Source organism: Giraffa tippelskirchi, chromosome 8, assembly GCF_054371585.1.
Source record: "Giraffa tippelskirchi isolate mGirTip1 chromosome 8, T2T-mGirTip1v1.2.pri, whole genome shotgun sequence".
In the NCBI taxonomy this organism is placed as follows: domain Eukaryota; kingdom Metazoa; phylum Chordata; class Mammalia; order Artiodactyla; family Giraffidae; genus Giraffa; species Giraffa tippelskirchi.
This window is the reverse complement of record NC_137282.1, coordinates 88,043,415-88,057,703: the sequence shown is the minus strand read 5'-3', so window position 1 is coordinate 88,057,703 and position 14,289 is coordinate 88,043,415. Positions and strand designations below refer to the sequence as shown.

The following is a 14,289-nucleotide window of genomic DNA, read 5'->3' as shown; positions in this document are numbered from 1 at the left end:
ACAATATTGTAAAGTAATTAGCCCCCAACTAAAATAAATGAATTTATTTTTTTAAAAAAGACAAAATTCATATATAGGAGGTTCTTACACAGTGGAAGGGGAAAAGATAGGGGGTTGATAGCACCTAAGTTAGCAGTGTAGTAAAACAGGTTACAGATCATGGTTATCTGAGATTATTACACCTTACAAAAGACAAGTCAATTTGCATATCAGACTTACTAAAATGGAGATGAATTTAAGGAGTTCTATTTCTCTCTCTCTTAGTGCTGCCACCTTTTGTTTAAAGCCCTTGTAATAGTTTACCACTGCTTTCAAGATAAAGTACATAATCCATAAACCTGTATTGCCTATCTCTATAATCCAGTTTCAAGCTTCTCTCCCCCAAGAAGAGCCTCTTAATCCTCTTTAAGCATACTTAGAACAAACTGGCTTTCTTTCAAACTGGCTTGCTTTCTTTTCTAAGAGAGAGGCCAGATTTTTCCTTTGGGCCTCAGGGCCTTAACATATGCCATAACCTCACCTTGAAACACTTTCCCCCTCTACTGTATTTAGCTAACACCTACTTACTCTTTGGATTTCAGGAGAAATATTTCCTCAGCCTGGATTAAAGGGAAAGTGAAAGTTGCTCGGTGGTGTCCGACCCTGCGACCTCACAGCCTATACATTCCCTGAAATTCTCCAGACCAGAATACTTGAGTGGGTATTACCTTCTCCAGGGGATCTTCCCAACCCAGGAAGATTCTCACAGTGCAGGCAGATTCTTTACCAGCTGAGCCACCAGGGAACCGCGGTTTAGGTCGCCCACTATAAACTCTTACCAGGGCTTCCCTGGTTCCTCAGATGGTAAAGAATCCACCTGCAATGCAAGAGATTCTGGCTCGATCCCTGGGTGGGGAAGATCCTCTGGTGAGGCAGTGGCAACCCACTCCAGTATTCTTGCCTGGAGAATTTCACTGACAGGATCCTGGAGCCCTACAGTCCCTGGGGTCGCAAAGCGTCGGACACGACTGAGCGACTCGCACACATAAACTCTCACAGACCTCTGTATTTTATTTTAGGAACACTTACCAAACTTGTCATTAAATTATTGTCAGTCGTTTCTTTCCAGTTAATCTCTAGCCCTCATCCTCGATCCTGGATCTCATTCCCTGCTTTAGCCACAGCAGGCCTAGTACATAGTAGACTCTCCACAAGTGTCTGTTTCAGTCGGAATAAATATAGCAGACGCATCCACTTGCTATTGTAAACAAAAATTTTAAAGATGCAGAGAAACAGCTGAACGACATTTTCTGACAGACTAGGAAAGGAGAGGTCTCTTATCTTCAGTCGTTTTGTTTTTTTTTTTAACCGCTTTATTGACGTATAATTGTTTAGATTATTTAAATAGTATCACTCCACTAAATTCCAAATCTGTAGCTAGCTAGCTCGGCTGGAGCATCAGAACCCCAAGCCTCACCAGCTTTATCACAACCAGCTCCGGCCGGTTCCTTGGGGGTGCCGGAAGTAAAAACCGGAGAGTGGCCGACCAATTTCCGGATTGAGAGCCCTGCCCCTATTTCCGGTCCCGCCCTTCTTTGCGAGAGGAGGGCTCCGTTAGGTCAGGACTTCCGGTCTTTCTTTGTGAAGCGGGCGGGTTTCCTAGGGTGCGGGAAGGTTTGAATTGCAGCTGTTTTCCTTCGAATCGTCTTCGCGGTTGCAGCGGCCGCTGCCCCCTGCTACTGGAATTTGACGCGAGACCGCCGAATCTTCTCCCTGTAGCCTTAAGTCCTCTTGGTTATGACTTTTCTTTCATCGAGAAACATCACTTGCTGGTAATTTGTCAAATTCAAGAAATACTCCTCGAGAAGCGTCGTAGGCAGGAGCACAAGCTGCTACTCCGAGTATCTTGGCAAACTAAAGCACAAGGGCCATTGACTGGCCTCATTTCCACGACTTTAAAGCTCAGAACTGCTTGCTGTGTGAGTCGAAGACTTTGGTTGTTTGGATGAGGCTTTTTCTGTAGATACTGCGTTTGATGAAGTTCCTGTAAATGTCGAGAACAAAATTTTTGATCAAAGTAGAGATGACGCTGGAAATGTGAGTTGGAGCCAGATTATTATTATTAATGATGGCAGGAACTTAAGATATTCTCACTATTTCTTGTGTATGCTTGATTATTTAAATAATCTAAGCAACAATTATACCAGAATAAGCTGTTGGAAAAAAATCTTGGCTTAAGATAGAGGCCTTTTCCCAGTTGGTATGAGAAAATATATTTTTCGACTGTGTGTCTGCACCTGTGTTTTCTGAAATAGCAAGTAGACCTCGTACATGTATAGGATACATATAGCCGCAATAGAAATATATTTAATGCTATGAGTATTTATTGCCAGTTAACAAGTATATAAACAAGTGATGTAAAGTGGTTGGTATGGTCTGGGTTGTGGAAAATTACCAGTGATGGGAATACTGGAAATGGATTGGAGAGGGGGAAAACTGGGAAAAGGTCCCAGACAGTTTACAGGAGTGGAGGGGAAAGTTGACCAGAAATATAAAAGGAAGGGCCAGATTTATGGGAGAGACTTACAGAATCAACAGGACTGTCACAAGGGTGTGAAGGGAAACACGAAGAAGTCAAATTGAGATGCCATTGACTCAAATTGCAAATTCATGGGGAGCAAGAATTTTAAAATTCACATATATTCTTATATATTACTTATATATTTATCATTAAATAGTTATTGCACCCTTGTTATTGGCCAAGTATTGTTTTAGATGCCAGGGATACAATTGTGAATAAAAAAGATGAAGTCCCTGCTCTCGTTGAGTTTTTGTCCATGACCCTGGGGATCAAACCTGGGTCTCCTGCGTTGCAGGCAGATTCTTTATCATCTGAGCCACCAGGGAAGTCCCATGAAAAAAGACAAAAAGCAAGTACATAAATAGAACCCATTTTGATAATAATAGATGTTATGAAAAACATGATGAAATGGATAAAAAGTCATGGTTGGGAACAACTTTTAACTGGTCAGGTAAGGCCTTTGAGGAAGTTAGATATTTGTGCTGAGATATTAATGGTGCCAAAGAGCCAGTCATGTGATCAGTTGGGGAAAGGGCATGCTAGGCAAAAAGAACAGTGCAAAGGTTCTGAGATGCGTTACAGCTTCTTAAGAAAACATTAAAAAAGCCAATGTAGCTAAAGTGTCCTGAACAAGGAGAGAGTTAGGAGAGGACATTAAAGAAGTAGATAGGTGCAGATTGTATGGCTTTTATAGGCTGTGGTTAAGAATCCGGATTTTACTCTAAGTGCAAATGTTGGGTTGTAAGTCAGAAGGGGTTAAATCTCATTTTTATGTTACAAGGTCCTTCTAGCTACTGTTTGTAGATTGGCCTTGAGGGAGTTAAGAATGAAAGGGAATTCGAGGGTATTAACAGAAGTCTTCCTTGAGTGGGAGTAATGTTGAGTTTGATTTATCTGTGGAACCAGGACATGGAGAGAGGTCCTGCAGGCAGCTGGAAGCTCTGGAGAGACGTCAGGTCGATTTGGAGGTTCGCTAGAGAAAGAGAATAATTAAAGTTGTGTGAATTTCCTCAGGAGAGATCATGTGGTTTAATATTTGTATATTGACATACTCCGCCAAAGATTATAGGCTATATCATATGTAGCTAATTACATACAGTGAAATGGGTAAGATTTTTTTTTAAGGCATAAAAGCCTTTTTTTTTTTTAAATAAATTTATTTATTTTAGTTGGGGGCTAATTACTTTACAATATTGTAGTAGTTTTTGCCATACATTGACATGAATCAGCCATGGGTTTACATGTGTTCCCCCTCCTGGACCCCCCACCCACCTCCCTCCCTATCCCATCCCTCCGGGCCATCCCACCGCCCCAGCCCCAAGCATCTGTCTCATGCATCGAACATGGAATGGTGTTCTGTTTCACATATGATAATATACATGTTTCAATGCTATTCTCCCAGAACGTCCCACCCTCACCTTCTCCCTCAGAGTCCATAAGACTGTTCTATGCATCTGTGTCTCTTATTCTGTCTCGCATATAGGGTTATCGATACCATCTTTCAAATTCCATATATATGCATTAGTATACTGTATTGGTGTTTTTCTTTCTGGCTTACTTCACTCTGTATAATGGGCTCCAGTTTCATCCATCTCAATAGAACCAATTCAAATGTATTTTTTTTAATGGCTGAGTAATATTCCATTGTGTATATGTACCACAGCTTCCTTATCCATTCGTCTGCTGATGGACATCTAGGTTGCTTCCATGTCCTGGCTATTGTAAACAGTGCTGCGATGAACATTGGGGTACACGCGTCTCTTTCAATTCTGGTTTCCTCGGTGTATATGCCCAGCAGTGGGATTGCTGGGTCATATGGCAGTTCTAGTCCCAGTTTTTTAAGGAATCTCCACACTGTTCTCCATAGTGGCTGTACTCGTTTGCATTCCCACCAACAGTGTAAGAGGGTTCCCTTTTCTCCACACCCTCTCCAGCATTTATTGCTTGTAGACTTTTGGATAGCAGCCATTCTGACTGGTGTGAAATGGTACCTCATTGTGGTTTTGATTTGCATTTCTCTAATAATGAGTGATGTTGAGCATCTTTTCATGTGTTTGTTAGCCATCTGTATGTCTTCTTTGGAGAAATGTCTGTTTAGTTCTTTGGCCCATTTTTTGATTGGGTCGTTTATTTTTCTGGAATTCAGCTGCAGAAGTTGCTTGTATATTTTTGAGATTAATTGTTTGTGTGTTGTTTCATTTGCTATTATTTTCTCCCATTCTGAATGCTGTCTTTTCACCTTGCTTGTAGTTTCCTTTGTTGTGCAAAAGCTTTTAATTTTAATTAGGTCCCATTTGTTTATTTTTGCTTTTATTTCCAATATTCTGGGAGGTGGGTCATGGAGGATCCTGCTGTGATTTATGTCGGAGAGTGTTTTGCCTATGTTTTCCTCTAGGAGTTTTATAGTTTCTGGTTTGACGTTTAGAGCTTTAATCCATTTTGAGTTTATTTTTGTGTATGGTGTTAGGAAGTGTTCTAGTTTCATTCTTTTACAAGTGGTTGACCAGTTTTCCCAGCACCACTTGTTAAAGAGATTGTCTTTTCTCCATTGTATATTCTTGCCTCCTTTGTCGAAGATAAGGTGTCCATAGGTGCGTGGGTTTATCTCTGGGCTTTCTATTTTGTTCCATTGATCTATATTTCTATCTTTGTGCCAGTACCATACTGTCTTGATGACTGTGGCTTTGTAGTAGAGCCTGAAGTCAGGCAGGTTGATTCCTCCAGTTCCATTCTTCTTTCTCAAGATTGCTTTGGCTATTCGAGGTTTCTTATATTTCCATACAAATTGTGAAATGGTTTGTTCTAGTTCTGTGAAAAATACCATTGGTAGCTTGATAGGGATTGCATTGAATCTATAGATTGCTTTGGGTAGTATACTCATTTTCACTATATTGATTCTTCCAATCCATGAACACAGTATATTTCTCCATCTGTTTGTGTCCTCTTTGATTTCTTTCATCAGTGTTTTATAGTTTTCTATATAGAAGTCTTTTGTTTCTTTAGGTAGATATATTCCTAAGTATTTTATTCTTTTTGTTGCAATGGTGAATGGTATTGTTTCCTTAATTTCTCTTTCTGTTTTCTCATTATTGGAGTATAGGAATGCAAGGGATTTCTGTGTGTTAATTTTATATCCTGCAACTTTACTATATTCATTGATTAGCTCTAGTAATTTTCTAGTAGAATCTTTAGGGTTTTCTATGTAGAGGATCATGTCATCTGCAAACAGTGAGAGTTGACATAAAAGCCTTTTAAGGGTGGGCATAAAAGCAACATAAGTGTATCTAGTAAGAAGAGATAAAATGAGGACTGACTAAGGTCAGGTGTTGATGAATCCCTTGATTTAAGAGAATGGTGAAGAAGAGCAATGGTTAAACTATTAAGAACAGATATAGAGGGGGTAAGGGGGGGGGACCATGGCACCCCCACCCCTTTTACATAAAAGGCAGAAGAAGAGAGTTTGGTGCAAAGGAAGACTGACAACACCGTCACATATTGGCTAGTTTAGTAGGATGAAGACTGAAGTCATTGGGTGTAGGAAGATACTGGTGACCGTTGTGAAACAATTTCAGTAGTGAGGTGACAGAGAAAGCTGGATTGCAATGCACTGAAGATTGTTGGGAGAAAAAGTGGACACTGGGACTTGCCTGGCAGTCCAGTGATTAAGACTCATGTTCCCAATGCAGGGGGCTTGGGTTGGATCTCTCAGTGAACTGAGATCTTGCATGCCTCGAAGCTCAGCCAAAAAAAAAAGAAGAAAGTTGACACTGAGTGAATACTACATCTGAGAAGTTTACTTGTAGGAAGCAGAGGTAAGCTGGGGAAAGTGGTATCTATGGAAAGTTACTGGTTTTTTTTTTTTTTTTGGTCAGGTGAAACTTGATCACCTGGGTAACAGAAGGAAATAATGTCCTAGTAGGGGATGCAGTTAGTTTTGGAAAGAATTATAAAATTTATTGAGCTCTTGCAAAGCAACATTCACACTACTGGCACTGTTACATGTGTTGTCTCATTTAATCCTCACAGCAATCCTGTTACTACCCCCATTTTACAAATAAGGAAACAACCAACCTGAGGTTTATAGCTAGGAACTGGTAGAGTGTGAATGGAATCCAACCCTTTCATTCCCCTTCCATCATACCTATGTGGAAAGCATAGGTGAAAATACGGAGACATTTTAGAGGTAAAGAAGAGGAAATTGAATTCAGTGAATAAGATGAATCTAATTCACTAGGTGGTTAATTAGCTTTCTGAGTTGTGACATGGAGCTACTTGCATAATGCCAGGCTAGCGGCAGGAATCCAGGTGTTATTTTCAAGTGGGCCAAATAGTTACTTTTGGCCTGCCTTTTACATGTACTACAAATGATTTGCTACATTTTTCTTCTTTTTTTTTAATATTTATTTATTTATTTGACTGCCCCCGGGTCTTATTTGCAGCATGTGGGATCTAGTTTCCTGACCAGGGATCAAACCCGGGAGCCCTGCATTGAGAGTGTGGAGTCTTAGCCATTGGAGCACCACGGAAGTCTCTGATTTGCTGTACTCTTTTTGCAAGGATGGAATTTGCTGAAGTGAGATCCTGAGCATCCAATTTTCGGAAGTTAAACTTCAGAAGTAAAGCTACTAAAATGATAAGGGCAGTTATAACTTGGTGGGCTGTCTTCTCCCTCCCAATTATCTTCCCACACTACTGAGGTAAAGCCCTCGGGATTAATCAAGGCATTCAGGTCAGATCAGGGTAAGATCGTCACTTTTCATCCAAAAAAGTAAGCTCCGTGGCAGTGTGTTTTGCTTATGTTCATCCATTCATTTTGATAGAACTTTTGTATGTGAAGAGAACTATTGGTGCCACTGTATTTGCTATTTCCTTCAGCCTTTGCCTTGGAAGGACATTTTATCCATAGTCAGTGATGGCGGCTGAAGTGCAAATGGTACTTTATGAAGATGATTCAGTGCAAGTGGAATATATTGATGGTTCCAGATTGCAGCTTTCTCCCTGTGGCTCTGAATTTTTATTTGAAAAAGCGCCTCCTGTTTCAGCACATCCTTTACAACAGCCGGAAAGAATTCGCCAAAGGACACAGTTTGTTATTAGCACTTACCGAGTAAGTAAAGATGACACAAAAACTACTCTTTTTCATACTAAAATATCATTGAGGTGTCCAGAATATGGAAAGTGGCTAGTATTCTGGATTACTGTCATTCTAAATTGATTTTCAAATCATTTTTAAAAATTACTTTGTGTTTTTTTTTTGGTAGGAGCAGTTACAACGAGCCCTCGATTTTCGTAACTCTTTTGCTACCTGTCCTTTTTTATCTGAAAGCATCATTCCTTCTGAGATGAAAACGGTAATATTTTTTAAATCTCATTTTTAAAACAAATATTTGAGGACAAGTGATTACAAACAGGTAGTTTAATATTTAGGTTTTTTTCTTCACAACACTGAGCATAGACATGTTGCTATACAATGCATTTCACATTTACAGTATTCACATATACAGTACATTTCAACAGACTGATATTTTCAACTGATATTTTGTTCCTTGAGACACAGAACTTACATTGTGTATCTTTGTGCCTTTTTTCCCTTTTCTCTTTTTTGTACCAGAGGATTATACTCAGAACTTTATAGATTGGTGATTTCATGATTCTCAAAGGTATCAAAATTAAGAAATCATGTGGCCATTTTCTGTAGCTTATGTGTAGTTAATGTGTAGGAGAGATGTGTAATTACTTATGGGTATACACGTTTTATTCTTTTATTCTATTTTCAACTTTTAGGAGTAATAATAACCATCATTTCTTGAGGGGTTACTATGTGCCAAGTTCTAGGAATGATACAGAAAAATTTTAATAGCTTCAGTATGGCATGGGTATCTGCTAATCAAAATGGATGTTCAAACAATCAGAACAGGTATATTGACTACTACCAGCCTCTTTTTACAGATGAGAGAACTAAATCTCAGACAGTTTACCTAATTTGTCCATGAAATTTTTCTAAATGGCAGAGTCAGAATCTGAACCCAGTCTATCTGACTCTGAAGACTGTGGCTCTTAACCACTTTCTGCTATAGACATGATGCTTGCCTGCCTGCTGCCTGCTGAGTAAATTTCTATTACATTGTCTCATGGCAAAGGAGTCAAAAATTGTAAGCCAGTAACTTAGTTTACAGGGCTGTTTTACCACTGTATCTTTTGAGTAACAATTCACTGAAACTACATAGCTTGCTGCTGCTGCTGCATTACATAGTCTAATTCTAGAAAAAACAATTGTCTTAACCGGTCATCCTTATAAAGCAGCTTTGCCATCAATGAATACTGGCCTTACTATTTTTATTTTTTATATTTCTTTTAATTTAAGTATAGTTGATTTACAATATTGTGTTAGTCTCTGCTTGTCTCCGCTGTATAGCAAAATAACTCAGTTTTACATATATATACATTTTTTAAAATATTCTTTTCCATTATGGTTTATCCCAGCAGATTGGCTATGGTTCCCTGTGCTATGCAGTATCCATTGTTTATCCATTCTAATGTAATAGTTTTGCATCTACCAACCTCAAATTCCCAGTCAGTCCCTCCCTCCCCCACTCCCTCACCAAGTCTGATCTCTGTGTCTGAGTCTGTTTCTGTTTTGTAAATAGGTTCATTTGTGCCACAGTTTAGATTCCACATGTAAGTGCTATCATATGGTATTTGTCTGTGTCTGGCTTACTTCACTTAGTATGATAATCTCTAGTTGCATCCATGTTGCTGCAAATGACGTGACTACTACCCTTAATTTTAGCACACTAAGATCTATGCACACAGATAGCATTGTAAATTTACAAGGCTTTCTTGACAATAGTTTTTGTAAGTTTAAGGTTTTATGTAAATGGAAGATGAAATGTGTGATTTGGCAAGCTTAACTGATTAAAAGACTGTTATATGACACTCACTGTTTTTATCTTATATGAAAAAATGCAGCAGGCTCTGTTACCTGTTACAAATCTGTTTGCTGGTGGTTCAGATCAGTTTACCTTTGAGCAATTTGATTTTTTTTTTTAATGTTACCTTTTAAGGCATCTGGAATTTATTTTAGTGTGTGATGTACCTCTGTAGGACAAGTACCTACCTTATATATGTTATCCTAGTTAGTCCATGTGATAATCCTTTGAGATAGCATTTCCCAATGCTATTGAATAATTTCAGTACCATTTGTTAAATACTTAATTCTCCCTTTACCTCCTTGTTCTGAAAACCTTATGTTACCATATGTAACATTTTAGGATATGGTTGAGTCTGTTTCTGTATTCTCTAAATTGTTCTGTTGATGATTTTCAGGCTAGTTCCATACCATTTAAGGTATGATTGCTTTTTCATACAGTTGTGCTGGTCTTCTCTCATTTATATTCTTTTTTCAGAATAGACTTTTTGGGAAGGGCTGCAAATCTATTTATCTCTGATGCATTGTACACTTTAAATCAGAATATGTTTGACATTAAAAATAATCAAGATGATTTTTTTTTCTTTTCTGTCCTTTTTGTCAGTATGTGTGTGTGTTTTGTCTCTACTTTTCTGAGAGAGATAATAATATCAAATGTTCTCTGGAAAACCGTATATAGACTGACATTTTTCATTCTTTCTAAATAGTAAAGGACAAAACTTTTAAGAGCTTTCTTCCATAATATGTTAAGTACCAAATGGATGGAAAACTTGGACTGCTAACAGAAAATACCATTTTTTCCCCCTCGTCTCAGCGTATCTTGATTGATGTCTCCGAAGTGAGATGGCCCAGTCTTGACACTGATGAGGGCATGACGTGTATGCAGAATGGCGCTGTGAGGATATCATCTTTAGATGGTCACGCATACCTTTGCCTGCCCAAATCTCAGCATGAATTTACAGTACATTTTTTGTGTAAAGTAAGCCAGAAGCCACACTCATCTATAGTAGTGTCTGAAAAAAATAATCAAGGAAAAAAGGACAAACAAGTTGAAAAAGCTGGCAAAATCTGTACACATGGAAGTTTATCAGGACAGAGGCTGAAGAATAAAGAAAATGAACTTTATCATCAGATCATGAAATCTGAAGAACCTTCAGTGAAGAGTTGTGTGAATGGAGCCGAAGGGAGGAAGGTGCTGTCTTCACCTGGTATGAAAGACACATGTGTATACACATGGGTAAAGCAGTGCTGGTCTGTGGCCTCCTGTCCAGAGGAATGGAAATACCCTCTGTCTTTAGCACTTCGTTTTCATAATAAAATCAGCAGTATGTCTGGAATTGATGCATATGTCACCCAGAAGAGAATGTTAACTTCTGATGTTTCTGAGGAAAGAGGAAAAGAAGTTTCTATTCTTCCCAGAGCCCTGTTATTGAGCTGTCCTGCCCCACACTTGCACAGGTAATGGTAGAATGACTTATTTGTCCTAACACTTTTGTCAAAACCAGACCTCACCTAAGGATCATTTATCTATCTGAATCATCTGATACCATGCATAAGGAAAGTTCAGTTGATCTTAAACTTTGCTTATAACAGATAGGAAATAATGTCCCTAGCTAATGTGTTACTTATATTTCTTCCTTTACATACTACACTAGGTACTTTGTTAAGCACGAAGACTGGAGAGATGACTAAGACAGAGTCTGTGCTCTCTAGGAGCTTAGAGTCTAGTAAGGATCCCTGTCACCAAAAATTTTGTTAAAGTGCAGTAAGTGATGGCACAGAATTCTCTGGGAACCAGCTCTAAGACATGTCAGCTGCTGCTCAGTGGAACCTGTTACTTCTGTTGCTAGAGCATGGACCTGACAAGTTTGTGATCATGGGTTCCTTGTTCATACACAGCCTCAGAGAACACCCTTGTCTTTGGTTAATTCCGTGTGAATACATCTGGGCTCCCCAGGCGGCACTAGTGGTAAAAATCCTGCCTACCAGTGAAGGTGACATAAGAGATGTGGGTTCAATCCCTGGGTTGGGGAGATCCCCTGGAGGAGAGCAGGGCAGCCCACTCCAGTATTGTTGCCTGGAGAATCCCATGGACAGAGGAGCCTGGCAGGCTATGGTCCATAGGGTTACACAGAGCCGGATACACTGAAGTGACTTAGCACATGTGCAGCATGTACGAATATGTCCATTTCAAAAGGGATAAAGATGGAGCGGCTTCTATCAGTAGTGTAGTAATGATAATAGCCAGCACAAACCACTACTTTGTGTGAAGTGCAGTTATACTTTACCTATTTCATCCTTATAGTCACCCCTTGATGTAAGTACTATTATCACTCTCCACACTGTAGAGGAACATGAGACATGGAAATGTTAACCCAACCAAAGTCTCACAGCTGGTGCTTGTAGAATTGGGATAGGATCTCAGGTCCTTTTCTGAGTACTTGTTTGTTACTGAAAAACAAAATGCAGGACTTATTTTTAGGCTTGTCATGATTATCTAGTTAGAATTGGGAATTCCAATATTGTTAGTGTACATGAAAAGAGATTAACACTTCTAAAGAAACAATTTCTCAATAACTTGATTATCTTTAAACACGTCTTAACAGGCCTTCCATTATCTGGTCCATTCCTGAATCTTTAATCCTCACCACTCTTGCCCTTGCTCTCTCCATACTAAACTGGACTTTAATGTGTGTGTGTGTATGGCTGTGCTGGGTCTTAGTTGTGGCATGCTGAATCTTTTTAGTTGCAGCATATGGGATCTAGTTCCCTTACCAGGGGTCGAACCCAGGTCCCTGAATTGGCAGCGTGATGTCTTAGCCCTGAACCACCGGGGAAATCCCTAAAATGAACTTGCCATCCCTCAAATGCTTGCCCAAGCTTTCTTTTACCACTTTCTTTTACCACCTGCTCTTTCCTGTGCCTGGAACACTCCCTTTCTGTCTCTAAGCTCACTAACATGCTCATTTCTAGGTCTTAGCATAAGCCTTATTTCTTAGATAGGACTAGACTGTATACAATACATGGTGGTGGTTTAGTTGCTAGGTCATGTCTGACTCTTGTGACCCCACGGACTGTAGCCTGCCAGGCTCCACTGTCCATGGGATTTCCCAGACAGGAATACTGGAGTGGGTTTCCATTTCCTTCTCTAGGGGATCTTCCTGACCCAGGGATTGAACCCACATCTCCTATATAGCATGCAGATTCTTTACCGCTGAGCCACCAGAGAAGCCCAAAGTGTGTGTGTGTGCTCAGTTGTGTCTGACTCTTGCAACCATTTGGTGTGTAGCCCACCAGGCTCCTTTGTCCATGGGATTTCCCAGGCAAGAATACTGGAGTGGGTTGCAATTTCCTCCTTCAGAGGACCTTCCCAACCCAGGGATCAAACCCACGTCTCCTGGGTCTTTTGCATTGTAGGTAGATTCTTTGCTGCTGAGCCATCAGGGAAGCCCATACAATCCATAGCATCCAATAGTTCTCCTTTCTTTATGTTCAGTATCTACTATTTAATCTCTGTGCTAGACAAAATTCTCCACTGAGGGCAGGGACCATATTTGCTTTCTTGAGTGTAATATGTTTGAATCCTAAATTTTTAAGGTTAGTAAAACTTAACATATATTTATGCTGAGATTCAACAATGAGATTATTAAAAATACTAAGAAAATATATGGAAAAATAAGATTACAGTTGACTCTTGGACAACACAGATTTGAACTATGTGAGTCCACTTATATGCAGATTTTTTCAATAAATATACTACCTGCATTTTTATTTTTTAGATCTTTAAATTGCTAAATGTGGGGGAGAGTTTGTGTTCAACTAGAGATCACAGTTTGTGGAATAAGCAGAACTAGGGTTTGAGTCCTGATTTTAGCCAAAGTGTTTGAGCTTCCTGCCCGTGGGTGAGTCATTTATCAGCTCCTTTGTTTTTGAAACAGAGATAACAGTACTTGGTTTCCTGCTGCACTGGTGTATCGCTGATGCTGTTCACAGCACCAGTTGTCTTGCTGTTCACACTGTTTGCTGAACCCAGGAGAGGCAAGGCATGAGCTGAGAGACAGGAAGAAGACTTGAGGAGCTGTAGGAATGAACTGCAGACACATTATTGTCTCCTGGCTGGCATAACACAGCATCTCTCCTGGCTGATGCAGCAGCCAGAGTAGCAGCCATAACATAACCATAGTGTAGCCATAACACAGGCATAGCATAACCTCATATAACATGACCATGATGCCACTCCAGTGTAACCCTGATGGCAACAGCAGCCAGGGCTTTCATGGTGGAGCTCATACAGGCATATGGCACAGAGTAACCCGTGACCAAGCAAGTACCTCCTGATGCACGGCGTTATAAATGATCTCAGCTGTTACATAATCATTATTTACAAAACGGCACAAGAGCAAGAGGCCATGGGGCGAGAGAGCCTGACCACGCCATCTTGGCTAATTTGCTCTTTCCCTACAACTGGGGTCAGTGCCCCCAACCCCATGTTGTTCAAGGGTCAATTGTAGTTTTAAATTTCATTAATGTTTCTGTATTTTTACTTTTTTTAAAATCTAATACAAGCAAGAAATAAGTCTTAACTACAGCAGCACTGTTTTGTTGACTTCTAAAGGTAATTCTATCAAGCAGCCAGAGTTAATAGTTTGGATTTTTGTCTTTCACAGGTGGAACTTTTCTGATTCACTTTCACAGAAACAGTTTGGTGAAGAAGAATATTCCTACCATGAACTAGTCAAAGTGGTTTGGTACAAGGGTGTTACCTATAGGTAAGGCTCTTCTGTTACATTTGGAACTATTC

General features: G+C 39.7%; 1 protein-coding gene across 5 annotated transcripts in view; it reads left to right on the top strand.

The window, feature by feature from the left end:
- The first annotated feature begins 1,620 nt into the window (after positions 1-1,620).
- The window catches only part of C8H5orf34 (chromosome 8 C5orf34 homolog), a 32,765-nt gene continuing 20,096 nt past the window's right edge, over positions 1,621-14,289 (top strand). Inside the window, exons 1-7 of one of the 5 annotated variants that reach the window (XM_081517658.1) lie at positions 1,621-2,076; positions 6,247-6,372; positions 7,000-7,133; positions 7,436-7,667; positions 7,822-7,911; positions 10,303-10,946; positions 14,156-14,257. In XM_081517658.1, the coding sequence (XP_081373784.1) occupies positions 7,473-7,667; positions 7,822-7,911; positions 10,303-10,946; positions 14,156-14,257 (1,031 nt within the window). In that variant the 5' untranslated portion in view covers positions 1,621-2,076; positions 6,247-6,372; positions 7,000-7,133; positions 7,436-7,472. Of the gene's footprint in view, positions 2,077-6,246; positions 6,373-6,999; positions 7,668-7,821; positions 7,912-10,302; positions 10,947-14,155; positions 14,258-14,289 lie in introns of all 5 variants that reach the window. The other 4 variants (XM_081517660.1, XM_081517656.1, XM_081517659.1 and 1 more) reach the window with 4 other exon arrangements.